This window comes from Squalius cephalus (assembly GCF_949319135.1).
Source record: "Squalius cephalus genome assembly, chromosome: 16".
NCBI classification, from domain to species: domain Eukaryota; kingdom Metazoa; phylum Chordata; class Actinopteri; order Cypriniformes; family Leuciscidae; genus Squalius; species Squalius cephalus.
Genome location: NC_137137.1, coordinates 6247098 through 6273976, shown reverse-complemented (window position 1 = coordinate 6273976; position 26879 = coordinate 6247098). Strand labels below are relative to the sequence as shown.

The window sequence follows — 26879 nt, the reverse complement described above, 5'->3', positions numbered from 1 at the left end:
CCACATTCACAGTTTCTGTACACTTTTTGTAAGACAATCTATCTATGAATTAAAGATCTAATTATACTTCTAAATCAACTGTCACTGTAAAAACCCATAGTCAATTTCAGAGACATTCCTTTGAGTGGAACTGCTCATTTTCTTTCACTCTTCAGGATTAAAAAGTGGACTGTGCTATTATTATATAGGGATATCATAAACTTGCCATTGTGCACAGCAAATATTGTTGGCTATTATAATAAATTGCTTGCTTGTTTAACATCACTTTACCTCTTTTAAAAACATTATTTTCTATTACATCACTTCCGTGCAAATTACTGTACACATTATATTCACTTAACAATAGTAATATTTAATATATGATACATATTCACTAGTACTTACTAGTCAATCATATCCCACGTTACACTAGATATATATTACCAACTGTCAATTCTGTTTTTACTCTGTGTACCTTGTGGTCCTCGTGACTTTCTACTAACGTGTCACTAACTATGTTTCCATCCATTTTATGCGAATTTTGGGATAAAAAAGACGCTTGATGGAAAAGGCATGATGTGGATCAATTCTAAAAATGCACATAAAAACATATTTACTCAATTGAGTTAAATAATTGTTTTATCTGATAAGAAAACGTGCAGATAAACTACAACGGAAACACATTTAGGCCTACCGAATCAATCCCTTGATGCATAGCAAAAAAACTCATGTGACTTCAGTTGATGTGATTGGATAACTTGATTAACCAGCAGACAATTTTCATCGCACAGCATCTCAAATGTTGGTTTGATCATTCTAAAATGCCTGAGCAAAAGTCAGTCATCAAAATGATTGGGTATAATGACCTCACATAAGCGTCTCACATGATTGCGTTCTTGAACACCAGGAATCCGCCTCTGAACGCAAGATGCAACATAACAGCGTTTTTTTGCGTTTCGGCTGCTCGCTCTGAAGCCGCGTTTCCATTACCCTTCAAATTGGGTAAATTGAAAATACGCCCAATGGAAACACATCAATTTCTCAAAAACTCATATCATTTATTTTACACCAGCATGAGGTGGTTTTTCAGGCAATTGTTGCCATGGTTTTAGGAATGACTTATCGCGAGAAAAAAAAAAAAAAAAAAAAAAACGCAGTAATTTCACAATCGTTTTTTTATCGACATTTAGAAAATATTGCAAACGTTTTGTGCAAATCTGAAATGGAAATGCAGCTATTCAAAACAAAACAAAAAATTCCATTTTTATTTCGCGCCAGTTTCCAACTGGTTGTTCTCTTGAACACATGGAATGGAAACATGGCTTTATTAGCAAATGTTTTATGCTATAGGCCTATTGTGAAGTAGGATAGGCAACGTACCAATTCCTGAAGGAAACCGGTGTCAACCAATCAGATTGCAACTGCCGATTTCAGCCAGCACTTGCCATTTTTATGAGAAACCAGCTCTCTATAAACCTCCCGAATGTTCCCAAGCACAAGCTAGAACACGGTCATGTGGAACATGACGGCTCCGGCTTCTTGACCTTCTGTTCAAGCTATGCAAAGAACAGAGGACATTATTCCGTTAATGGCACAGCGTCTTAATGTTCTGTTCCTTCAGACATGTTCAGTGACTACTCAAAGGCAACAATCAAACCATTATCGCTCCATCTGCAGATAAGAGACAAACACAGGTGTGTAGAGAGAGAGAGAGAGAGAGAGAGAGAGAGAGAGAGAGAGAGAGAGAGAGAGAGAGAGAGAGAGAGAGAGAGAGAGAGAGAGAGAGAGAGAGAGAGAGAGAGAGAGAGAGAGAGAGAGAGAGATGAGTGGGTTGAGCTGTCAGTCACTGATTAGCTACTGGATGGGAACTGGGAGGAAATGAGGATAAAGTGAGACTGGAAGAGAAGCATCAATGACCTTTCAGCTGCAGCTTTTACTCTTCCACAGAGAAAGAGAGAGCTCACTCCATCCATTATTGAATTCCTGAATCAGCTGCCCTGAATAATGGCACTCCGGCAAAAAGGACCTAGAAGTAGGTTCACTTCCTCTGTCTCTCACTCTCTTTCTTCTCCCTCTTCGTTTCCATCCCTTTCAGCACACTTGAGACTGAAAATGCCACAAGTGCCTCTGGCTATACCTAATCACATGAAATCACTCACCTCTGTCTTTGTCACAGTGACCCGAGTGCTGTCACAGGCTTTGGGTGGCAGCTCTTCCATGAGTTGCTGTGATCAATATTTCAGGCGTCGACGGAGGCCTTCTGCATGGGAGAGCGGTTCCTGCCTCGTGCCTCCATCAGCCCTGACGGATGGGAGCTCCGGGGGCCGTGGAGCACCGGGGACGATGGAGAAGTAATATTTAGACAGATCACAATGGTCCACCTGCAAATAGGGTTGTGCATGAGAGCAAACCAAGCGAAAAGACCGAAAGATGGAGAGTGACTGGAAGTGTGCGTGTGTGGGGGGGTGGGGGGTTGGAGCTGGAATCTAAAATGAAGCGAGAGGCTTTGTTATATTGTTAATATGGTCACGAATAAAGGAAGCAAAACAGGGTGCATTATAACAGAAGATAAATTACCACTTACTAAGGTTATTGCATATACTAAAAATATTAAAAGGACATTTCAATTTTAAAGCTATTTTTAGGGGAATTCATTTGAATGTAATTTTACGTAAACGGATTTTTTTTTTTAATTAGGTAATTTTACGCATTTTTTAAACATTTATATTACCCTGCTACTATCCCAGCATACTATAAAGATAAAGAAAATTTCAACTCAAATTAATATTTCATGTCCATTTTTTTGTTCTGCTTAGTAAGTAGCGGTGTCATAGGGTAATGTAAAGTCAGCTGTAAATAAAAAATTGGCCATGGACCCATTTACTGACTGTCTGATGCAGATTGAGCGCAACAATGGCAAGAGCAGGTTGAAATTGTCAAATTCAATAAGACTGCCTGGCTTTATACAACTGTCAGACACATTTAAGAGACACAATGAGTTGCATTAACAATTTATTAGGTTGATACACCAAATACTTTTGACAAAGATCTAATGACTAATTGCCAGTGTTCGATAAAGCAAACTCGTTATATACGACTACATGATTGAGATTTAGCAAATTCTGCTTTGTTGTCCGAGTCAATTCTGAGACATTATCTGCATGTATTATGTAAGATCTATATCTATATTAAGATCAGCAGAAAAGCACAAACTCATTTCTTCCACATTCACAGTTTCTGTACACTTTTTGTAAGACAATCTATCTATGAATTAAAGATCTAATTATACTTCTAAATCAACTGTCACTGTAAAAACCCATAGTCAATTTCAGAGACATTCCTTTGAGTGGAACTGCTAATTTTCTTTCACTCTTCAGGATTAAAAAGTGGACTGTGCTATTATTATATAGGGATATCATAAACTTGCCATTGTGCACAGCAAATATTGTTGGCTATTATAATAAATTGCTTGCTTGTTTAACATCACTTTACCTCTTTTAAAAACATAATTTTCTATTACATCACTTCCGTGCAAATTACTGTACACATTATATTCACTTAACAATAGTAATATTTAATATGATACATATTCACTAGTACTTACTAATCAATCATATCCCACGTTACACTAGATATATATTACCAACTGTCAATTCTGTTTTTACTCTGTGTACCTTGTGGTCATCGTGACTTTCTACTAACGTGTCACTAACTATGTTTCCATCCATTTTATGCGAATTTTGGGATAAAAAAGACGCTTTGAGTCCAGGCTGGTCATTATCACAAAATAAACAGGGTGATCAAGAACAGTCTTGTATCAGCCTCAATGGGTTTATTAGCAAAAATACCTGGCTGACTGTACATTATCCTATCTTGTGAACTAAATAAAAAAAAAAGTTTATCACAGCATGAAAAACAATTGGACTAGCAACAATAAAATGTAAATATTAATTTGATTTTTATTAAAATATTATTATTGTTATTATATGCCATTAATTAGATACTAATTAATACTATTATTATATAAATAGCCTACTATTAATCTGCAAAAGTTACTGAAAAAGAAAAAGAGTTTTTCTTGTTCAGCAGAAGAAAGAAATTCATTCTGGTTTGGAACAACTTGAGGGTGAGTAAATGATGACAGAATTTTGATTTTTGGGTGAACTATCCCTTTAATGCCTAAAAAGCCAACCCTTTAACCAAATCTTGCGTTGTTCTGTCAGTGTGTGCAGTTGGTTGCGTGCCGTTACCTTCGGTTTGCTCCAACATAGATCCCCCTAAAGCAGAAAGCTGCTGACATGTAAAGGCCAAACATTTTACATAATTCAAAATGACTAATTTAAAAATCTTCTCTCGTCATTTCTCATAAGGACAGCGTACCGCAGAGGCCCAAAACACTTTCCCTGCCAGTCCGTCAGCACACTCTCTCTCAGTACACTCTCTCTCTGGACTTACTTACGGCATGTCTGTGAAATCACCTTTTGTCCTTTCGACAGGACGGCTAAAAATAAACGGTGAACTGCACAATTAGCTGTTCTAATGTCCCATAATTCCCCCCGAAATTCGCAGCATCCTGGAATGGCCATCAACACCTTGGACGGAACGGTCAAATTGAATAATAAATGTTTAATGGCGGTTTGGTCGCAGTCAGTCAACAGTCAACAGACTGTGGCTGTGGGCAGGGAGACGACGAGGTCATTAACCCCGCCATTTGCTTAACAAGCGCTAATTACAGCTGACATTTCCACAGGGCGCTTCCGAGCGTCAGCTGCCTGGACTCATCAAGAGGACACGGTCATTCTTCACACACACACACACACACACACACACACACACACACACACACACACACACACACACACACACAATAACGAAATTAAAACAGAGTACCAACAGTTTAATAGAATCCAAAAATCAAACATACAGCAGAAAACTCCCACATTTCCTCTTTTCTTTAAGGCTAAAAGCAGAGTGGTGGACTACAAAAGCACTGATTAAGCAATAAGAACCCATTGACTCGAGGATTTTGGCATTAAACGCGGAGGGGAAAACAACACAAATAAAAGAACAACAGAGATCTGGCATCGGGACACACCATGAAGCTGCTACAGAGACTCATTTGCATTGCAAACTGTGAAAACAATCATGACGCTATGAGCTGCATAAACCACAGTATACTGTTCTTCCACATCAACATTATCATAAAACTGCACAAAAAAAAAAAAAAAAAAAAAAAGATACAAAAATCACTCACTCCACAAGTAGAATGACTAATACAAGGAGAAGCACCATTTCTATTTGCAGACCAAAGGCAAATATTTGATCCTAAAATTATAGAGTACATTTTGAATAAATCCAAAAAAAACGAAAGCATATCTTTCAAACACAGCCCCGATGGATGGAACGGATAAATGAAAGGAGGAATGATGCCAAGCGGAGAGCCCAAAATGGAGAGATGGGAAAAGCATTGGAAGGAGACAAATAACTTAAGACGTAGAGGACGTCTATAAATAGACATGGTGGACGTACCGGCAGGGCACACACGTTTTCTATTCTTTTCTTCTATAAAAGAAAGAGAAAGCTATGAAAACAACAAGGAAAAAACATAATTTCTATTAACCACAGTCGACTCGCTCACAATCAAAAGGCCAGAAATAAGTAAAAACAAAACAACAAATATGAATTCATGAACAACACGAGTAAGGCCCTGTTTACACCTGGTATTAAGATCAAATCGATCTATCGGATCAAAATTAAACGAGGGAGACACATTCCCGTTTACACCTGGTGTTTTAATCCGTCTCTTTTGTCCACTTTCAACCACTTCTGTCCTGATTTCTTCGAGGGGAGGGTCTATCGGCTTTTTCAGATCTTTTGATCTAATGGACGAAATAAGCTGAGAAATTTACATATAAATGCGCCCGGAGACGACGGAAAAACATATGGAGAGCAGTAGCTTTCGTTTCTGCTCTGACAGCTGAAAGACCACGTCAAACACTGCGTGTGTTAGAAATCAGGAATGGTGAGAAAACATTGTGCTTGGTACATTTTTTATCTTCAAATCAAAGTTGGATCTTCAGCCAACAGTTTAAATCTCGTCCGGCTAGCGCACTTCCAATAATGTTTACACATAAGTTCAGTAGGCGTAGAGTAGACAGTCTTTTGTGGCTGTTCGAACACATGAGCATTTACACTACGAAAGCAATCCTGTCGAATGCGTTCTCAACTATCTCTGGAAGTGGTTGAAAGTGGACAAGCTCAAAATGTTTTAGACTCCGTTTCCTCCTGTATTTAGCTTCGTCCACTTGTGATCGGATTGACGAAAACACTTCTTAATACCAGGTGTAAACAGGGCCTAAGATTCACAATAAGATAATACTCATCATTTGTACCATAAGCAGATGAAATCATCAAAAAACAGTGGTTTAATGTGTACTTGCAAAAACAAGGTACGAATGCACATGCAGGAAAAGGCAATACGTAATACAATCAGATGTGTCTGAGAAACCATTTAAAACATTCATGATGAAAGATGGCCAGAAGTGTAAAAGTCAACATGAAATGGCATTTCAAAACCAAAATGGCAACCAATTTAAGTGGAACATAATATTCAAGAACAAAATGCAGGGTGGACATGAATATTTTATCCATCAGGAATTGATTGGATGATAGAAAGTGAGCGTTATATACTGTACCAGAATGAAGCTGAAAGCGAGTTTGCAGTGTACTGTGAAACATCATCTGCATCATCATACGAGATCCTAAACTGCTGCAGAATCATATCCTCCTTCTTAAATAAAGCCATTGTATTGGCTGAGACAGCTTTATGGGTTCTCTAATGGATATGAAAGAAAATTGCTTTTACAGTGTACACTACTGTTCAAAAGGGCATTCATACTTTTATGCAGCAAGGATTAATTAAATTAATCAGAAATGACAGTAAAGACATTTTTAAAGTTACAAAGATTTCTATTTCAAATAAATGCTAATCTATAGAGCTTTCTATTCATTGACTAATCCTAAAAAAAATGTATCATGGCTTTCACAAAATTAAGCAGCACAACTGTTTTCAACAAAGATAATAATAATAATAATACTAAATGTTTCTTGATCACCAGATCAGCATATTAGAATGATTTCTAAAGGATCATGAGACACTGAAGACTGGAGTGCTGAAAGTTCAGCTTTGCATCACAGGAATGAAAAACAAACAGTTTGTAAATTGTGATATATATAGTTTTTACTATGTTTCTGATCAAATAAATGCAGCCTGGCTAAGCATAAAAGACTTCTTTCAAAAACATTAAAAACAAATCTTACCAACCCCAAAACCTTTGAACTGCAGTGTACAGTACTAACCACAGCAATAACTGATTAAGAAAAGCTTTTTTTTTTTTTTGATTAGCTAGAACAAGACATAACATGTTACACTTTTGATAAGGCATTGAGAAAGGGTGACGAGTCTCTGTACAAGAGCCAGACATGGTCATACGGTTATTGGTTAACTTTCTCCATCAGACTAAGTGACATCAGCAGAAAAGAAAACGTGTTTCAGAGGCAGTGATAAAGATTATGAAGGCCAAATCACAATGTGCACTAATGAATCGCAGGCAATAAGACCAGCAATATGTATTAAGGAAGTGTATTAAATGTGTAATAAAATGGAATAGGAAGTAAATGGTGTCCATTTTGATTTCATGTTGACTTAAATCTTTCATAACATTCAAAAGACTAAAAATGGGAGCTAATCTGTAAATTCACTCAGTGTGTCTCATGAATAATTACCGCCTCATCTCCTCACCAGGGTCAGCAATACCAAACCTTGACAATAAGTCACCCTTTCATAAGCGCACTTTGAAGGGGTGACGCGCAAACTAATTATCTCTGGAGTGAGTATCAGCTTATTACAGTATGCAAAGACATAAACCTAAAGACATACACTGAAAGAAAAAAAAAATACATTCCAGTTCACTTCAAAATAAGAGTGCAGCGCTGCAAATGCTTCATCAAAAATAGATTGTAACAGCGAGACCGTACGGTGCAGGTGGTTTCAAATGTCACTGACGGATGAACAAGGACAGCGAGCCGACAAAATGTACATTATTCAAGCGTTTAACATCAGCAAACTCAAAGTCCTCCACAGCGCTGAGCCAGAAGTTCAACAGCATCACTTTTAACTGATTCTGACACCTTCCTCTAATCAATACAATCCATTCGCTTCAATAATTAAAGCAGAAAGACACTCATTTAATTTATTATTCAGATTATCCATGCAGGGTGTTGGTCCAAGTTATCCAAGTATATGGTCCAAGAGGTTTTTAATGAAAATATTTGCTTTTGATAAGTCAGAGAAAATCATTTAGCATTGCACGCCGGTTTTTAAAGATCACACATCTACTTTGGAAAGATTCAGAACTTGAACAATTAATCACCAATCAAAACGAATCAGCCGGAGTTAATAAATATACCGAGAGGTGAAACAAGGGTTCAAAGGGAAAAGGGAGATAATCAGATCATCTACATCTGATTAGCATAAGCATCTGCATAATTTGGTTGCCCGGGGAGATTAAATGTACGTGCGAATGGTAGATGCCTTTTCACAGTGCTTTGAGACTTCATCTACTGTTCTCCAACAGTATTTAAGATTATGATTTGTGCAGCTTGAAGCGTGTCTGGCAGGTATTACCCAGCCACGCTTCAGTATCACACAGAGAATACCAAAACCCTTCAGTCCGTCTCGAAGTCAGTAGGTTTCTTTCAACACGACTCCAAGTCCTGTGGTCTCATATGCTGACCTCACATCACACTGATTCATTCTTTATAAAGCCACATTAATATTTCACCGCAGTTTGATTCAGCCGTCTTCGCTGAAACCTCAGTAGTGGCCTTCGAACGCTTATACTAAAGCTCTAAAAGTACCAATTTTCTAAGAAATAATTGTGCAAGAGCTTCATACGAATACAAAGCCACTTTAAAAGATTAGATTCTCACGTTTGATTGTTAATATACACAGTCTTACGATTCTAATAAAACATAAAAACCCAAATCAAAACCCAAACACATCCTCTGGAGGTTGCATATTGATTCTTCGAATCCGTAATGCTTGAGAAATGACCCTTTACGGCTGCCATAGTTTCATGTATTGCAGAGCTTCAATAACGCCGTCTCCGAGTGATTTCAACAGGAATCGACCCGTGTACCTGCGTGTGGTACAATCAATGTCGCAATGAGCAAAAGGTCAGAGGAGATCACATTATGCTCTAATAACACAAAGCAAGAGAACATCATAGGGGGAAAAAAAAGATCTGCCACAAAATAAAACCGAGAGAGATGGTTTCTTCACATCTGAGGTAACAAATGGAGGAAGCCTTCGGAGAAACAATGCTAGTATGTCATGTCCTTCTGTTTTTACTCTGATACGCTCACATAAGCGCTTTCTTTTCCTCAGCGCTTGGCATCTCGTTGTCAGTTATCTACTGAAGTCATCTGCAGGCAAATTGAACTGTCAGCCATCAAGATGGCAGTTTTTTCCCAAAATATCTGTTTTGTTCGTGGTTGTTTACGCCATCTCATTCTTTATTGTGAATTGTAACAGACGATGACACAAATTTGACGTCATTGGCGAAAATTGGTGAGCTCTAACTTCACTGTTCGTTGTTAGGTCAGATCATCGTCTGGGTTTGCGGAGTCTCGTTGTGGTCCGGTTACGGGTTCTCATCTCTTGTAGTGGCTTGGAGCGTCAGCGAACATGTATTTGAGTCTGTAGGCCTCTGCCAGTAGTAAACCCACCTCTTCGTTGCCCCAGTGTATTGTGGGAAGGTTCTGCAGGAGAATTAGCAGGCTCTGAAAAGACATAAAAACACATTCTGTAAAACTGGATCATTTAAAGAGCTTCGTCAATCTGCTGGTAGCAGCCTTCCACCTCAAAAAATACTGTTTCCTGGCTATTACCTATTCTTAGAAATGCATTTTTACTGTTCTCAACTGGAAATGCTTGTAATCACGGCATGATTACAATGTTAGGATGACGTGATTCATGATTGGTGCTGCTCTTAGGTCACTGCTTGTGTGTTTAGCGTGTGTGTGTGAGTGAGTGTGTGTGTGTGTGTGTGTGTGTGGGGGGGGGGGGGGGGTATTCCACCACCTACAGCTGCTGCAAGTGCACAAGAACAGATCTATCATAATCAGCTTCACTCTGTGTAAGATCAGATCTCGGGTTCTTCGGTCTGGTAATTTTAGCGGAGTAGCATACAAGCTGAAAATCATTGATTTTAAAGTTGCTAACTGCCTTTGAGCTTTGGGATAAAAAAAAATAAAAAAAATAATGGTGCTCATCACAACAGCCTATATATATATATATATATATATATATATATATATATATATATATATATATATATATAGGCTGTTGTGATGAGCACCATTTTTTTTTTTTTTTTTTTTTTTTTTTTTTTTCGAATAGTCCAGCATCAATATAAATTAAGTTAACTTAAAAGACTGATCAAAGATGTTTGACATGGTTAAATTGACTTAAAACCATTACGGCATTAACCAACAATGGTTTAATTTTTTTTTTTTGCGATTTGCAAAAACACAGGTGTCTTAGTTCAATTCTCAGGCACAACAATCCTGTAAACAGAAGCTCATTTATCAGTAAATAATGGAGAAACACTTGAGTCATTTATTTATAAATCAAATCCAGATGGGACATTTGCGGTCTTTGAGGAGTAAACTAATAACCATCAAAGCTCAACAAGTCTGAAATATCAACTACAAGTGAAAGTCGCCCTAAATGTGCAATCTTATGTACGGTTAAAGCACCAGAAGACTATAGCAAACATCAACGTCTTTGATGTTTGGTAAGAAAAATGTTTTTTGAAAAAATCTAAGACTACAACGAAAATTTGGGATGCAGAATCTAATTTAAAAAAAAAAACCTAAATAAAGTATTATTTAAAAAATTACTATAAAAATTTAAATATTTAATAATAAACATTAAAATATTGAATAAAATATTGGTATAAAAGATTCTTATTAATAATAACTATAATGATAATAATAATAATAATAATGTGAATATTTATGTTATTTATATATCATTATTTAAAATCAAGTAAGGAAATCTGTGATAGCGATCATGGGGAAATTCTTAAAATATTTTAGGCTAAACTCTTTATCTTAATAAAATATATTAATAATTTATTGTTACCATTATCACCACTATATTTTATTTTAATTAAGATGAATAATTTTCGTCTTAAATATTTTACGAATTTTCATATGATCGCATCACAGATTTCCTCAACAACAACAATAAATATAAATATTATTATTAATATTTATAGAAGCTTTTAAAAATCAAATAAGCTAATTTGTGAAAGCGATTGTGTAAACACGATCATCAGTCCATAGATGATTAAATGTGATTATTTTAAACCACTGACAGCCCGAGTATAAACGCCAGCTCAAATAGCTGTTCATCAAACCCTTCTCTACCCGACCTGACAATGAGGCAAATAATAAACGAGAGAATCAGAGACGGAGCCGAGGCGTGGAGATCCTTCGAAAGAAAGCTTGAAAGAGAGAGAATTGGGGCAAATAACAGAACGTTCTCTTTTCGCGGGCGCTGAGGTGTGGTGAATCCGCTGGTCTGTGAAATTCGGTTTCAGCAGAGGCCTCTCCACTGGAGGGCCAATTATTCCGATAGTCTTGGGATAAGTGACGGACGGGACGCTTTCAAGTGATGCATGCATGTGTGGGAAGACATGCAGACAGTCACATGTAAACGACCTAAGCTTATTCAAGGAGCCCAGCGGCCGTGACATGCACGAAACACGGAAACATATCGGTACCTGAAAGTCCAGCATGGAGAGGATCTCTTTACGCCATTTGATGAGGAAGGCGGCGCACACGTAGAGGTGGAAATGTGAGAATCCCTCTGACTCCGCCTGAGGATCAAGAGCAGATACAGAGCAGAATGCACATGCTTGCATAAGTAAGCAGTCATTAAGCAGATGATTATCCAAAGTGACATACAGCACACTTATTAGAGAGACAACCCCTGGGGTTAAGTGGCTTTCTCAAAGGGCAAAATAATGATTGTTCGAGGTTTGCTCCTTGCAGGGATTGAACCAGCAACCTTCCAGTTACCAGCCTTGAGGTTTAAAGCAATAGTTCATCCAAAATTAAAAATTCTGTCATCATTTATTCACCCTTGTGTTGGTTTCTTTTAAGGCTTTTTGTCTTCATACCTGAACATCTTAAGGAGTTTTTCCTCGAGTTGTCTTTGGCTTGCTGGCTGTGGGATTTATGACTTCACAAAGCTGCTTTGAAAAACTAAAATGGACTTTATTAAATCTTTACAAGTTTTTTTTCCCCTTACAACGGCAGTTTATGAAAAAAAAAAAAAAAACAAACAAACAAAAAAAACATGAAAGTGCCACAAAAGTATGTGCTATATTTAGAGCCTTTGAAGTCATATTATACAGGGCTCCAGACCGATGTAGCACCAGTGCCTCTAAGACTGAATTCTCACCATAGTTTGAGAACCAATGATATCAAACCGGGCCATTTCTAAACAAGAACGTAAAAGAGATTTGAAAGCTATGAAGAGGAAGATTTTCAACAAAAAAATTATTTGTGAATTTAGTCTGTACCTCACCAGCGTTATTGTTAACTAGAACTATTACTACTATTATAAATATAAATATTAGATGAAAAACTTTAAAAAAATAAATAAAATAAATGTAAGTACTAAAATTACTAAAACTAAAATGGAATAAATTAAAGGGGTCATATAATGCCATTTTTGTACAAGCTAATATGATTCTTTAGGGTCTTTTGTAATATACTTTAATTAAAAATTCTCATTAGTATTGTAAGAAAACACTCATTTTATCTGGTCAAAAACAGCTCTGTTTTCAGCACGCCGTTTAAGTGCATGTGTCTTTAAATGATAATGAGCTTTGCTCACCCCGCCCCTCTGTTCTGTGCGTACACCGTTTGTAATAACACAATAACCATAACGCGTTGTTCATTATAAACGTGGGATTATGAATTATATTGAGAACGTCATACATAGAAAACATGCCGTAAATGTACCCTGAGTGTAAACCTTAGCCGCATTCATCGTGAAGCATGCAAGCGATTTGCAAAGATTAATATAAAGGTTAATAAAACGTTACACTCACTTCAGTTTTTCTGGAGGTGCAGCAGGAACACGAATAGTTGGTACCGATCCTTTTTTCAGAAGCAGCTTCTTAGCAAAACCAGCTTTCTATTTACCTCGTTTGTAAAGCAGTCTGGTGTGTGAAATGATTCGCGCAAACATGAAAGCATTGACGTTGATCGTGGGGAATATTCCCTTCGAAAACAAAACTCAGCCACTGCGTCTTCAGCGGTTCGGATTTAGGAACATCAAAATGACTGCTGTGTTCGTTATTACACCCAAGAACAGAAAACCACAATCACTTAGACGCCATTCTGTTCCAGCATATCAACAACGGCGGACTATGATGACAGCTCGCTCACGAGTGAGGGCGGGTCTGTGTTGAAACGCTGCTGTCAATCAACAATCGTGGGAGGGGCGTCCGCCGTCCGATCTTGTGACGTCACAAGATCGAACGGCTTGATTTGAGAGAGGGGAAACCATATAAGGAGATTGCCAACACACATTTCAGTACAATCAACTTGTAAAAGTGCACGTACCATTATATGACCCCTTTAAAGCTAAACTAATAAAAATGACAAAAAATAAATACAATTAAAATGAAGAGACAATATAAAAATAAAAGCTAATTTAAAATATTAATAAATGGTATATAAACAATATAATAGTATATTATAATAGTATATAAATAACACTAAAAGAACAGCCACTTTTAAGGTGTTTTTGCATTTTTTGACACTGACAGACATGGTCAATATAAATGGTTGATGTATAGACAAGATCTGTGTGAGGATTCTTCCATCTTCATTTGAACCGGATTTGCTGCTGCTTAGCTACTGCTCCAGCGAAGAAATAAAAAGAACCGCTTTCTTCCATGATGAGTAATATGAGTTTTAAAATATTATTCATAAAATTATTCAGCTACAGTTGAGCGCCTACACACAGAGCTCCTAATGTAGTTTTACCATCCATCTAATGTATTGGAGTGGGAATTAGGTCATGTTAGTTATTCCCAACATATCTAAAGAAGACACCACCCATTCCGGCTCTCCGCTCCACATTCGTCCTCTTCTCTCCCCAGCATCCCCCTCTACTTGTGTTGTGTACAGTGTGGTACATTCAGTTACTTGAGAGGCAGCGAGCGGTTATAAATAGCTTTGTTTGCTTTCATTTCTGTTGGTCCCTCTTGAAGTGAGAAGAAATGGGGAAAAGAGGAGGAGAATGAGGAAGGAGGAAAAAGTTGGATTTTTATCAAGACAAAGAAATTGCAAGAACTAGAAGCGATTCTAGGAATTCAGTTTATCATTATCACCGGGTTCAAATCTCACTTTATTATTATTTCTCTAAAATTTAACTACATCAACAAATAAAGAGGACTTTTGCACTGTGAATTTTTTTTTTAATAAATAAAATATATAATAATAAAATAATAAAAGTGGCACTATTAAGATATGTTTCTAAAAGTGAAAAAAAATATTAAGAAAATATCAAGAAATTAACAAATTAATTGTGTATCTTATCTAAAAAAAAATTTATAAAAAGAGATAGATATAGATTTTTACAATTATTTGTCAGTGTCACATGATCTTTCAGAAATCATTTTAATATGCTGATTTGCTGCTCGAGTAACATTTCTTATTATCAATGTTGAAAACACTCGCGCTGCTTAATATTTGTTTCTTTGCTGAATAGAAAGTTGAAAAGAACAGCATTTATTGGATATCGAAATCTTTTGTAACATTTTAAATGTCTTTACTTTTGATCCCAAACCTATATAACCGTAATTTGCCAGTTAGTATATTGTTTCTCCTTTTTCACTCTGATTAGTGGACCAAAACTAAGTGTACTACAAGTACCATAGTATCACCAATTGACACAGTTGCTGTACTTGTTTGTTTGTAGGGGAGAAGAAAGAGACAGTAAGAATGGATCAAGAGACAAAGAGAGACAGGAGAGATAAGGAGCCTTAAGATGAGTGAAGACTAAGCAACAAAAGCAAAAGAAAGCAGCGTTTGTGATTAAGTCTCTTTCCTAGGAACGTATCCGTGTTCTCTCCTCCACTTCTCAACAAAACCCATCTCACTAATGGAGGGGCTGGGTCCCGTGAGATGCAGATGCTTTAGAACATCAGTCAGACATTAGCATGACTTTCCTTTTTGTCTTCACAGCTCTTTCTCTCTCCTTCTTCATTTTGTTCGCCCACATCTCTTTCTTTCTGGCCTGAGCTCTTTGTGCACCTCTAATTGATCTTGAGGAGTGAGTCTTTGTGCCAAACGTGCAATTACAGGAGGGACCTGATAAAGGAGCCCAGGAGAAGTTGAGACTCTCTTCTCTGCCTTTAACCTCGAATGAGTGGATAAAACCCTTTCATCTAATTAACTTACTCTGGTCCGCCAAACATGCAACATGTGTCTGCTGTGCTCACTGGATAATGTCAATGAAAGCATTCATTAACAATTAACCAGGAACATATTATTCAGTGTTATCAGAAAAGCCCAAATTGCCATTTTAACAATGGAAGTTTATTACAAAATGACAAAAAAGGTCTAATTAATGCTAGATGGCAAAGAGAAATCAAAATGTACCCAAATCTGCTTTCATCAAGCCATGTTATCCAAAAAAAGTTGAAGCAGGTTGTACGCATTGTGATGTCACGATAAATGATGCCCGAGCTCATGAATATTAATTGAATCTTGCAGATGCTGCTACATAACCTGGACTGCCCTCTCATGTAATCTCATTAACATTCATGAGCCAGTTCTGTAAAGTTGCGCTTAAGTTTGCTTTATAGGCACCCCTTGTCAATGTGGCATCGAGCTGCTTTATATTTTACATTATCTTTTTCATTTTGTTCAACATTTTTAACATTAGATTTTTTAACACTTGTTCAACATTAGAGATCTATTTTAACACAAATTTCCAATTTATATTGATATGGAGATCTCACACTGCCCGGCCAAAAAAAAAAAAAAGTCACTGTTTGGATTTAAATAGGCAAATGCTTAAGAGTGTATGATTGGATCATTATAGCAGTGATTTTTATGTTTCTATCAGAAAACATATGTTTGATATGTTGATATGATATGTTTGGCCACAGTTCTTCAAACCCTGTGTGTATATTATCATTTCTCAAACAACCATGTAGAAAGACAAATCATGGCCATATTCCAGGATTACAATGTCAAGATTCATCAAATTGTGAAAGAATGGTTGGGAGGAAGCATGAAGAATCATTTTCACACATGATTGAGTCCTGACCTTAAACTCATTGAAAGTCTTTGGGTTGTGCTGGAGGAGACTTTACAGAGTGCTGGACTCTTGCATTCTCAATACAAGATCTTGACCAAAAAGTGATGCACATCTTGATGGTAATAATATTTATTTTTACAGCATTTTATGTTATTTTTTTATAACATTAACAGTTTTATTTATTTATGAAATAGATGATCTGCATGTCTCTCTTTGATCTATTATTACATTTGAAGGAGGCAGGGCAGGATACAAGTGATGGTTTAAGCGTAGTTTAACCTTGTAAACACATGCATCATGGCTCGGTTTCTCTCCGTGTTTTAAGCTGGCCTCACTGACACATTTCCCCTTCTCTACCTCAGCAAGGTGGGTCAATGCCACCTTTACTGCTCGCCCCAACCCTGACCCCACAGTGAAAACGCCTGAGGAAATAAGTAAAGAAAAAAAGAAGCAGGAATTGAGAAAGATCAGATGGAAAATAACTGCTTGTCAGGCAGAGCTTAAAGGTACACTGTAATTCTTTACTTAAGATTTTACACATGCGGTTAAGAAAAATGTCAAAATATATTAAAGAGTACCTCTTATGATTTTTTACATTTTCAACTTTCAACTGTTTGAGCATGAAAAATGTCTGCAAGGTTACAAAGCACAAAGTCACTCAAAACAGTTTCTGAACTTCCTGAAATGCCTTCATTGTAGTCTTGAGTTTTTTTCCAGGAACGAACACGTCACAATATTCCTTATTTAAATAATTCCCACCCAAGGCAAAGCCTGGTTGAGTTGCGTTAGTAGTGAGTTGAAACTCGCTGTGGTGGTCAAGGTGACATTTCTGAACATTCTAGAAGTGGTTGACCAATCACAACACACTGTTCCAGCCGACAAATCTGTCCAGAAGGAGGAACTAAACAGAGTGGGAAATGAGATGCTGCAACAATGTAAAATATATGCAAAATGTTTTCTAAACATTTAAGCACGAAAAGCTATTCTATTAGACCCCAAAAACAAAATCAAGACTTTGTAAAAGGGCATAATAGGTCTTCTTTAAAGGTATGCGTTGTCTTTAAGGTCGCTTAAAGGGGCTGATGATCAAACATGGCTATCGACAATGTTTGGTAACAACACTGATTCAAAAAGTAAAAAAGCAAATGACATGCAAATGGTCCACCACTCGCCATTCCCTCTATTAGATTGTACTTGTCACCTGACAACTATTCCCCCTTTATCCAATAAAACCCACCTTGTGGGAATGGATCTACGTCAAAAAGCCATGCATGAGAGATGGAACGGCAGATAGGCGGAGGCAGACGTTAAGGACAAAGAAATGAGCAAGGAGATATATCAAAAGGTAGTCTCAGAGAGGACATGAAGACAGGACACGAAAGGAAATCAGTGGAAGGAAACTCTTCAAAGGAATATTAATGAATGACAGGAATATGAGTAGTTCACACCTTTGTGACATTTTAACAAGAAAAAAAAAATGTATGAGCAGCATATGGTCTTCAAGGACATGTCACCCATAACCTCTGAAGCGTTTAAAAAAATTACTTGAAGATCAGTAATCATTCATGGGAGTCTGCATTATTCCAGCAAACCCTGTTACAGGAGGTGACATAGGGGTGACTAGGGATGTAAAAAGTAGGGCTGTCAAAATGAACACGTCAGTGCATGCGATTAATTTCCGCACCAGCTTCGAGTTCTCATGCGGGGCTTCGGGAGCATGAAAGGAGGAGCGGCGACAGTGAAGGATGAGAGAGGATGAGGCCTGGTATTAAAGTGACAGCAGCCTAATAAACCTGCTGCTGTGATGTCTTTCATTAATGTTAATTAAAGAACAAAAGAGAAATCACTCATTGCTCTTGACTGAATAACTTTTGTAGCTTTAATAAGGATTAATCTACATTTAATTTATAATTTATGCAGTGAAGACTGAAGTGTTTGATAACTTTATTTAAATTTTAAATAATGTGTTAGACCTGCCTGAAAATCTTAAAGCACTGTTTACAAAGGTTACATGGGTCAAAACAATGAAAACAATAACTTTTTGTGCATTTTGACAGGGCAAGTAAAATTGGTCTGACTGGGCCAATTGAAAAATTGAGCCCTGATTTATTGAAGGCACAGCTAATTGTGACATTTATTACAATAGGTTTATTTGAAGATTGTTTTAAGTTAACTTAAATTAAAAGTTGTTGTATTTTTTAAAGCCTAATAAATGTTAAAACTGATAGATTTCAATTATACTGTTACATTGAATGCCTATAACTAATTTCATCGAGACATCAGAATTGGTTTCGGTGATAATGGCCTTCTTTCACAAAAAGATGCCATTAAACAAATATTTAAATTATACTGTCTTTATGCTGTTTCTACATTAATTTGGAGATTACTATATACAAATACATTAAAATCTTTAGTTAGGTGCGATTAATCCCTATTAGTTACAGAAAAATGAAAAATGTGCGATTAATTCATTTTTTTTTTAATCCAAAACTACAATACAAACTTGACAATAGTACTGTACAAAAAAAGTGTACTGTTTTTGTCAATATTCTACTACTGTCCCTCCAGTTTAGGGGTGTAGGAACTTGCATATTTATTATCATTAATATTTATCATAATAATAATAATAATAATAATAATACACATTTCTATGCCCTAAATTTACATTATGTATTGGCTTGAATTAAAATTTTAGTTCATAATATTTAACAAATAGGAATGAATATTGAAACATTAAAATTAAATAATATTAATAATGATAATAATTCATATTTCTATACCTACACTGAAGGATGTATTGTAAAATTCATTGTAATAAATATTAATTATGTGGTATAATGATTTTTTCCTAAAAAGCTCAGGTAAATGAAAGCAAAAATGGTACTATAGCAAAGTAACCGAACTGAAAAACTAATTCTCAGCACAAATATGTACACCCCTACTAGTGGTTCAAGTTTTGGACTGATAACCAAAATTTGTAGGTTCAAACATGTAAGTGATCCATGAACTATGACCACTCTTTTTGATCAAGACGCTTAACCCCAGGCCACTCCAAGTCACTTTGGATAAAATGATCAGATAAATGGCACATAGACATAAAGCTCAAGTAAAGCCTTTTCTGACATGTTTTCATTCTAATCGTCTGGCTGTTTTGGTGCAACAGTACCTGGTATGTGTCCCACAGGCGTATGGTACAGCGCAGCGGCAGCTCCCTCATCAGCAGATTATTCATCCAGCGGAAAGCAAACTGCAGATACTCCACCTCACACTTCTGAAAGTGGATGTGGACATCCTCTGTGGGCGTAGAAAAGAAAGCACAGGGGATTTAGATACATTTGCTGGTAGTTTCTGCAAAGTGATGCACTGGGAGTAGCTTTTGTAACCCATCTATGGACCCACATTGTTTAAAGAAGCCCTCTGGCCCTGAACTAAGATCACCGCTATTGTTGAATTCTCCCCACACCTGTTTCACTGAATTAACATTATAGACCCCTAACGTGTGTGTAATTATATTCGATTGAATGGAGAGAGAGAGAGAGAGAGAGAGAGAGAGAGAGAGAGAGAGAGAGAGAGAGAGAGAGAGAGAGAGAGAGAGAGAGAGAGAGAGAGAGAGAGAGAGAGAGAGAGAGAGAGAGAGAGAGAGAGAGAGAGAGAGAGAGAGAGAGAGAGAGAGAGAGAGAGAAGGCCTGGTGCTTAGCTCATTGAGAGAGGGATTTTTCTGATAAGCTCTCGTTCGGCCTTTGAACACAATAAGAATGGCTTTCGAAAGCGGACATATTGACTTGAGTCCTGATAGATATTGATGGAGAAATGTGACAGCTCTCGGAAAGTGCAGAGAACTGAAGTCGGACCTGTCAGAAGAAAAATGAAAACCCTTTCCGCCACGAATAAAAGCAAAAACTATCATTTAAAAAAAAAAAAAAAAAAAGGTTTAAATAATGAATGATCTTTTGCAATGTTACATAAGGGTTGCATCATAATGGATTCAGCTAATGGAGTGAGTCATTGGTGTGAGGTTTGAACATTATCACAAATTCTCTTCTCTTGCAATCCCAACAAAAGGTTTGTTCATAATGAATTGATTCCAGTAAACAAGATGAAAGTATAAAGCCTTTGCAAACTATTTCTTGCATCACAAAAATTTAAACCAACTGATTTCTAAAATTCTTTAAAAATGTTTTTATGCCTCAAAGTCATACTTTTCCAGACAACCGTAAAAAAGGGCCGTCACAGATTGATCCGTTGATGTATCTTTCAAAACCACTGCCCTCATACTGAATAAAGATACAGACAAAAAGTCTATTATATTTTTACTTTTGCAAAAGGAGAAAAAAAAGAAAGAAAAAAAAAACCCCAGCAAATGCAACAGGCAGCATCCCATTATTATTTTAACCAATATAATGGTTAAATTAAAGCAAAAAAGAAAAGGGTTTTGAGGAATATATCAATTTATTTCCTCATATTATATATATATATATACACACACACAGTTTGTATGTGTGTGGCACACATCTGACTTCTCTCCTTTAAACCACTAGACTGCACAAAAGTTAACCTCAGCACTTTTCTTTTACAACCGCATTTGACTATGGACGTGGGAATTTGGCTGATCCAACTTTTCCATTTGTTAACATGACATAGTTAGATTCACAAGGTCAATATCATATATTATGTTGGGTGTCCACCTTAGAGATAATCACCATATTTAAAATTAAACCATCAAAATATGATATTAATCATATCATATCATATCATATAATTAAATTAAATTGTTATTGTTACTACTAGATACTAGATACCAACCTTAAAGGACAAGTTCGGTATTTTACACTTAAAGCCCTGTTTACAGATCGTTTCTGATGAAATAGAACGGTTAAGATTAAAATGTGGACACATGCTGCTGTCCCGAGAATTTTAGGTTTATTTCGCTTTCCCCCCCACCTACACAATGGCAGCCTATGGGCACTGGAACAATCCTTCATAAAACGCATTAAACTTTCGTTTACAAAGACGTGAGTGGCCTGCAAACTCACCGAGTGGTCAGGGGTGTTCAATGATATGCTCACAAAAAAATGGCTGCAAAAGATGCTTTCCAACAGGTGTTTTACCATTCGTTGTAAAACTGTGGACCTATTTTTCCAAACGTCTCACACCCGTAGATTCTTCCGTTGAGAGCTTGAATAATAAACACTCCAGCCCAGTTGGTGGCGATAATGCACCTTTGCCAATTACAAGCAAACCACTGGCATTTAATTGAATACACAGAAGAAGCAGAAGAAGAAGCGGCGGAGTAATACCGTACCGCACACAGCCCATCCAATTCAAGTCAATGGAGTTGGACAAAAACTACGATAAAACCTGTTGGAAAGCATCTTTTGCAGCGATTTTTGTGTGAGCATATCAGTGAACACCCCTGACCACTCGGTGAGTTTCATCTCTTTGTAATCGAAAGTTTAATGCGTTTTAGGAAGGATTGTTCCAGTGCCCATAGGCTGCCATTGTGTAGGTGGGGGGGAGAAGCGAAATAAACCTAAAATTCTCGGGACAGCAGCATGTGTCCACATTTTTATCTCAACCGTTCTATTTCATCAGAAACGATCTGTAAACAGGGCTTTAAGTGTAAAATACCGAACTTGTCCTTTAAGGACTGCAAAATATTTTCAATAACATGTGATACATTATATGTTGCTTAACATGTTAGACGGAAGGCGAAGAGGTTACCACTGATTTAGAACCAGCAATTTATTATTCACACATGACTAGTCATGAGCAGAATCTAAGCTTACTTGTCATTTTCCTCATTTCAGTGTAAAGAAAAAAACTTGTGAACATCTACAAAGTGCTTGCTAGTGTATTTCCCTGACTATCTAGCCATGTGAAAGTGCTATTTGTTTTCCCTTCGCTCAGTCCACTCCATTCGTCTCTCATCTCAACTCACTTCCATTTGCCTTCACACCCTAATCGCAGGGGCTTATGGGGAATTGATTTCTCTCCTGTGCTCCCCGGCGAGACTGTGGGGTCTGCTATTGCTCACGGTGCTCGTGGAAGCTGATTGATGGGAAAGAGGCATGCGGCGGCTCTCACCAAGAGTTTCAGTGTGGGCTGTTCAGCTTATCACACCAAACACACTGAACAGGGGAGTAGGCATCCAGATGGTATAAACACTCTGACAGAAAAAAAACAGAGGCGGACTAGTGGTATAACGGAAACGTGTGATTCCAAGAAACAGAAACGGCCAACACCTTGGGAAAACAAGTCTTTTCCAAGGCGATGAACAAGATCGCACCCTGGCAGAAAAACAACACCTTGTTGTTTTGAGCATTTTGCACTGCTATTTATGGTTCGGAAAAAAATAGTTCACCTCGTTCTGGAGGGCAAAGGGCAAAATAGATGGGACCGTTTAAGGGACTCCAGACACTGCCATTTTGTTCTGGCAGTCATGACATGTTATTTGCGCTGAAGCTTGTGAGGGCGTTTGTCTCAAAAAGCACACGATTGGGCCCGAAATAGATGACTGCAAGTTTAATGCCACAAGTTAACAAGAAGTGTGATTTCTATCTTTCAAGCAGCTTCAAAAGGTAACCTGCTTGTAACCCTAGGTACAACCACACCAGGACCAACTGCCTCAAACAATGCTAAAGAACCATTTAACCCAAACATTACAATTTTGTAATCATTTACTCAATTCTCATGTCATTGAAAATTCCTTCTTCCGTAGGAATGCAAAATGAGAAATATGAAGCTGAAGTCACACAATGAAAGAATAGTGATCGGGGCAAATTAAATTAATTTAATTATAATTTAGCTTTTTTTGTAGTTTCTGAGATTTAGTTTAAAAGATAAAATAAAATTTTATTTTTTGCGTGAACTATTTCTTTAATTCTACGCAGAGTGAAAGGAATTGGTAGATAATGTGTTTGTGAACATGATCTTACCATCTATTCTGCTGACAAGCTCTTCCAGCGCCTTCACTTTAATCTGAATGCCAGGCTGGGCGAAAGTGTAGTTGTCCTGATGGAGAAAAACAAAGGCAGTATTTAGAACATGGAATAATTATTTTGTTTTCTCGTTAGGGCTCTTTCACATGACTTGTCTCAGCGCTTCAATCGCTTAAAGCAAGCATCATGAGCCACTTTGACCTACACATGAAAATCATTGTGGATAGTGTTATGGAAAGGCAATTTTTATTCTACGTGATAACTTTTTTTAATAAAAACCTGTTAAAAATAAAATTAATTTTATGCTTTTAAAAGCCCTTAAAATGAACAATTTAATAGAAATAAATAAAATGATAAAATAGCAAAAAGAAAAATAAATCTACAATAATAACTGATATATTTAAGATTTATAAACGGCTTGTTACATTTAGAATATTCATCAGGCTAATTGTGCGATAATGTCAACATCAGATTGTGATATAATATAATATAATATAATATAATATAATATAATATAATATAATATAATATAATATAATATAATATAATATAATATAACAAAGGGTCTGTCAGAGATCTGTGGCTTGTTACCAGCTGATTAACTGAGGGAAACGAGGGTGCTATAGCAGTTATTGTTATTTATAACTAATGTAGTTCTCAGTCTCTGTTCCTCTTCCCTTGTGGGTCATTAAGGGCCAGTGGCCATCTGCTGTGCTGCGGCGCGTGTTCTGCCCTTCAGCTCGGCTCCACTCAGCCAATGAGCACAACACAGAGCGGCCCACGGGACAACCTGACTGTGGCCTGCATCTGACCCTTGCTCCCGCCTGCAGATGAGTGCCCTGACACGCTCGTCTCTCTCTAACAGAGGGCCTTTCTCAAGGGAATGCCAGCCAAGGATCTGAATCCCCCTAGCTTAAACGTCCTAGCTTCAACTTCCTCTCCAAGTATTTCATGTCTCTCTCCCCTAGGCGGGTGAGTGTCTTATCCTCTGGGGCTTAAGCACAACAAAGACTGGTACTTTTTTTTTTGGCCGTCAGAGTCTTTTTGTATTGTATTGTATTCCACTGGTCTCTGGCTTTTGGAAAAGAGCAAAAGGACAGGATGACCACTACAGGGTTTAGTCTAAATAAAAAGACACAGAAGCGATACTGTCCTAAGAGAACTGCAGATTGACCAAGAATACCTGGAGAAATTACCATAACTGTCTTAATTGCAGTAGCTTGGCTGATGCATGATGGAAGTATGTGATTTGAATTTTGCTTTTCAAAATAAAATAATAAAATATACTATAAAATAGTTAATAATAATAATAATAATAATAATAACAACTATTATTATTATTATTATTATTATTATAAGAAATGGTATTAAAGTGCCCCTATTATGGATTTTTGAAAATGACCTTTCATGTAGTGTGTAACACAGCTCTAAGTGAATGAAAACATCCTGCAAAGTTTTAAATCTGAAAGTGCACCGTATATAAAGTTATTGTCTTTCAAAATTAAGAGTCGACTGAGTCAATGAAATGAATCGTTTTTCAAACGAGTCATAAGAAGTTTCGTTGTGACATCAAGACGAAACATTAGCATATTGCCCGCTCACTTATTGCGCGCGCAGAGACCAGGGAAAACTTGAACCCTCAAACTAACAGCTGACTCCTGTGGATACTGGACAGCATCATGTCGAAAAGAAGCTGTGCTCTACAATGTCTTACTGAAATACTTCTGCTAATCAGTTGTGGGCCACTATTGCCTAAAACTGTGTCTATTAATGCAGATTGTCTGTCGTTCTCACTACTTTGAGTAAAGATTAAGCATGGAGCAAGAATTGTTTTACCAACGTTTATGTTTTATCAGTCATTCACGCTAATGCTAATGTATGCACTGTTATTGATACAGTTTCCACATTCACCACAATAAATTAGAAAAAAACTCGGTAAATAAATTAGTACAAGTAGAATAATCGTTTTGTGGATGGACATGCACTTGCTAATGCTGATGGTGAGGAATTACAGTTGCAACATCTCATAATGTACCTCAAACTGAGAAGTGTATCACTGAGAAACGTCCTGCTCGAGTCGTCCTTGCGATGGAGGTTCGGGTTGAATAACTAGTTCTTTCAGTGTTTCATCATCGGACTCGCGCTCAGATTGATATGGTAAAATCGACGTCATTGTTCATTGTTCATTGTTCAGACATATGTTTAGTTTACGGTGTAGGAAGCCTCGACAGCTGACGTTGTTATGGCAATGGGCGTTTTTGTTTTCGCTGTGCGCTGTACACGGTAGACCAATCACAACAGACTGAGCTGTCTGGCCAATCAGAGCAGAGTAGCTCGCGGAAAGGGACTTAGAGATATTGATTCATCTGACAATTCGTTTGAGAATCATTGAAAATGTGGTGATGTGCAAATGTATACTATGAGAAAATTAAACAGTTTTTTTGACCTTTAATGCATGTAAACCTGTTGTAGGAGACTCAAATAACATTACGAAACTTTAAAATAGCATAATTGGGGCACTTCAAGAAATATAGAGGAATAAGAATAAGACAGACAATGGAGATATGAATGAAATTTATATATAAAATTAATTTAAAAAATATAAATGAACAGTAATTATATATTATAATTAACAGTATTATATATTTAATATAATAATAAATATTAACAGTAATAACAATACAATTATTCGATATATTATGAAGTTTGCCTCCTTTGAATAAAGTGAAATGAAAACAGTAGTTATTATTATTTTAAAGTAATATGATTATTAGGAAATAAGAGGAATAAGAACAAAGAATAAGAAAGATGATGATGACAGAAATAATGAAATAATTTGTACATTTTATTATATATACACATTTATATAAGTTTATATAAACATTTAAGGAAATAAACATTAACAAAAATAAAAAATTATTATTAATAGTAGTTGTATTATTATTATTAATATTATTATTATTAAGAAGAAGAAGAAGAAGAAGAGGGCAGAGAAGAAGAATAAGAAGAGAAGGAAAAAGAAGAAGAGGAAGAAGAAGAGGATGACAAGGAAGAGGAAGAAGAGGACAATGAAGAGGAAGAAGAGGACAAAGAAGAGGACAAGGAAGAAGCAGAGGATGAGGAAGAAGAAGAGGGTGAGGAAGAAGAAGAGGATAAGGAAGAAGAAGAGGGTGAGGAAGAAGAAGAGGATGAGGAAGACAAAATCAAGAAGAGAAGGAAGAGGAAGATGACGAGGAAGAAGAGGAAGTTGAGGAAGAAGACAATGAAGAAAACGAGGAAGAAAAAGAAGAGGAAAAAGAAGAAGAAGAAGAGGAAGAAGAAGAGGATGAGGAAGAAGAAGAGGATGAGGAAGAGGAAGAAGAAGAAGAAGAAGAGGATGAGGAAGAAGAAGAGGATGAGGAAGAGGAAGAAGAAGAAGAAGAAGAAGAAGAGGATGAGGAAGAGGAAGAGGAAGAAGAAGAAGAGGAAGAAGAAGAAAATGACAAACTAGGCAAAATGAAATTTTTGAAAAGTTAGGATTTATACACTGCTTGCGCAAAGCAGAA

The 26879-nt window shown here is 36.8% G+C and overlaps 1 protein-coding gene across 2 annotated transcripts in view; it reads right to left on the bottom strand.

Annotated features, from left to right (window-relative positions):
- Positions 1 to 6640: 6640 nt before the first annotated feature.
- tbc1d22b (TBC1 domain family, member 22B) overlaps positions 6641 to 26879 on the bottom strand; it is a 48609-nt gene continuing 28370 nt past the window's right edge. For both annotated transcript variants that reach the window (XM_079897453.1, XM_079897454.1), the window contains 4 exons: positions 23332 to 23407; positions 19563 to 19690; positions 11832 to 11927; positions 6641 to 9822 (listed from right to left, as the gene is read on the bottom strand). In XM_079897453.1, the coding sequence (XP_079753579.1) occupies positions 9694 to 9822; positions 11832 to 11927; positions 19563 to 19690; positions 23332 to 23407 (429 nt within the window). In that variant the 3' untranslated portion in view covers positions 6641 to 9693. The remainder of the gene's footprint in view (positions 9823 to 11831; positions 11928 to 19562; positions 19691 to 23331; positions 23408 to 26879) is intronic.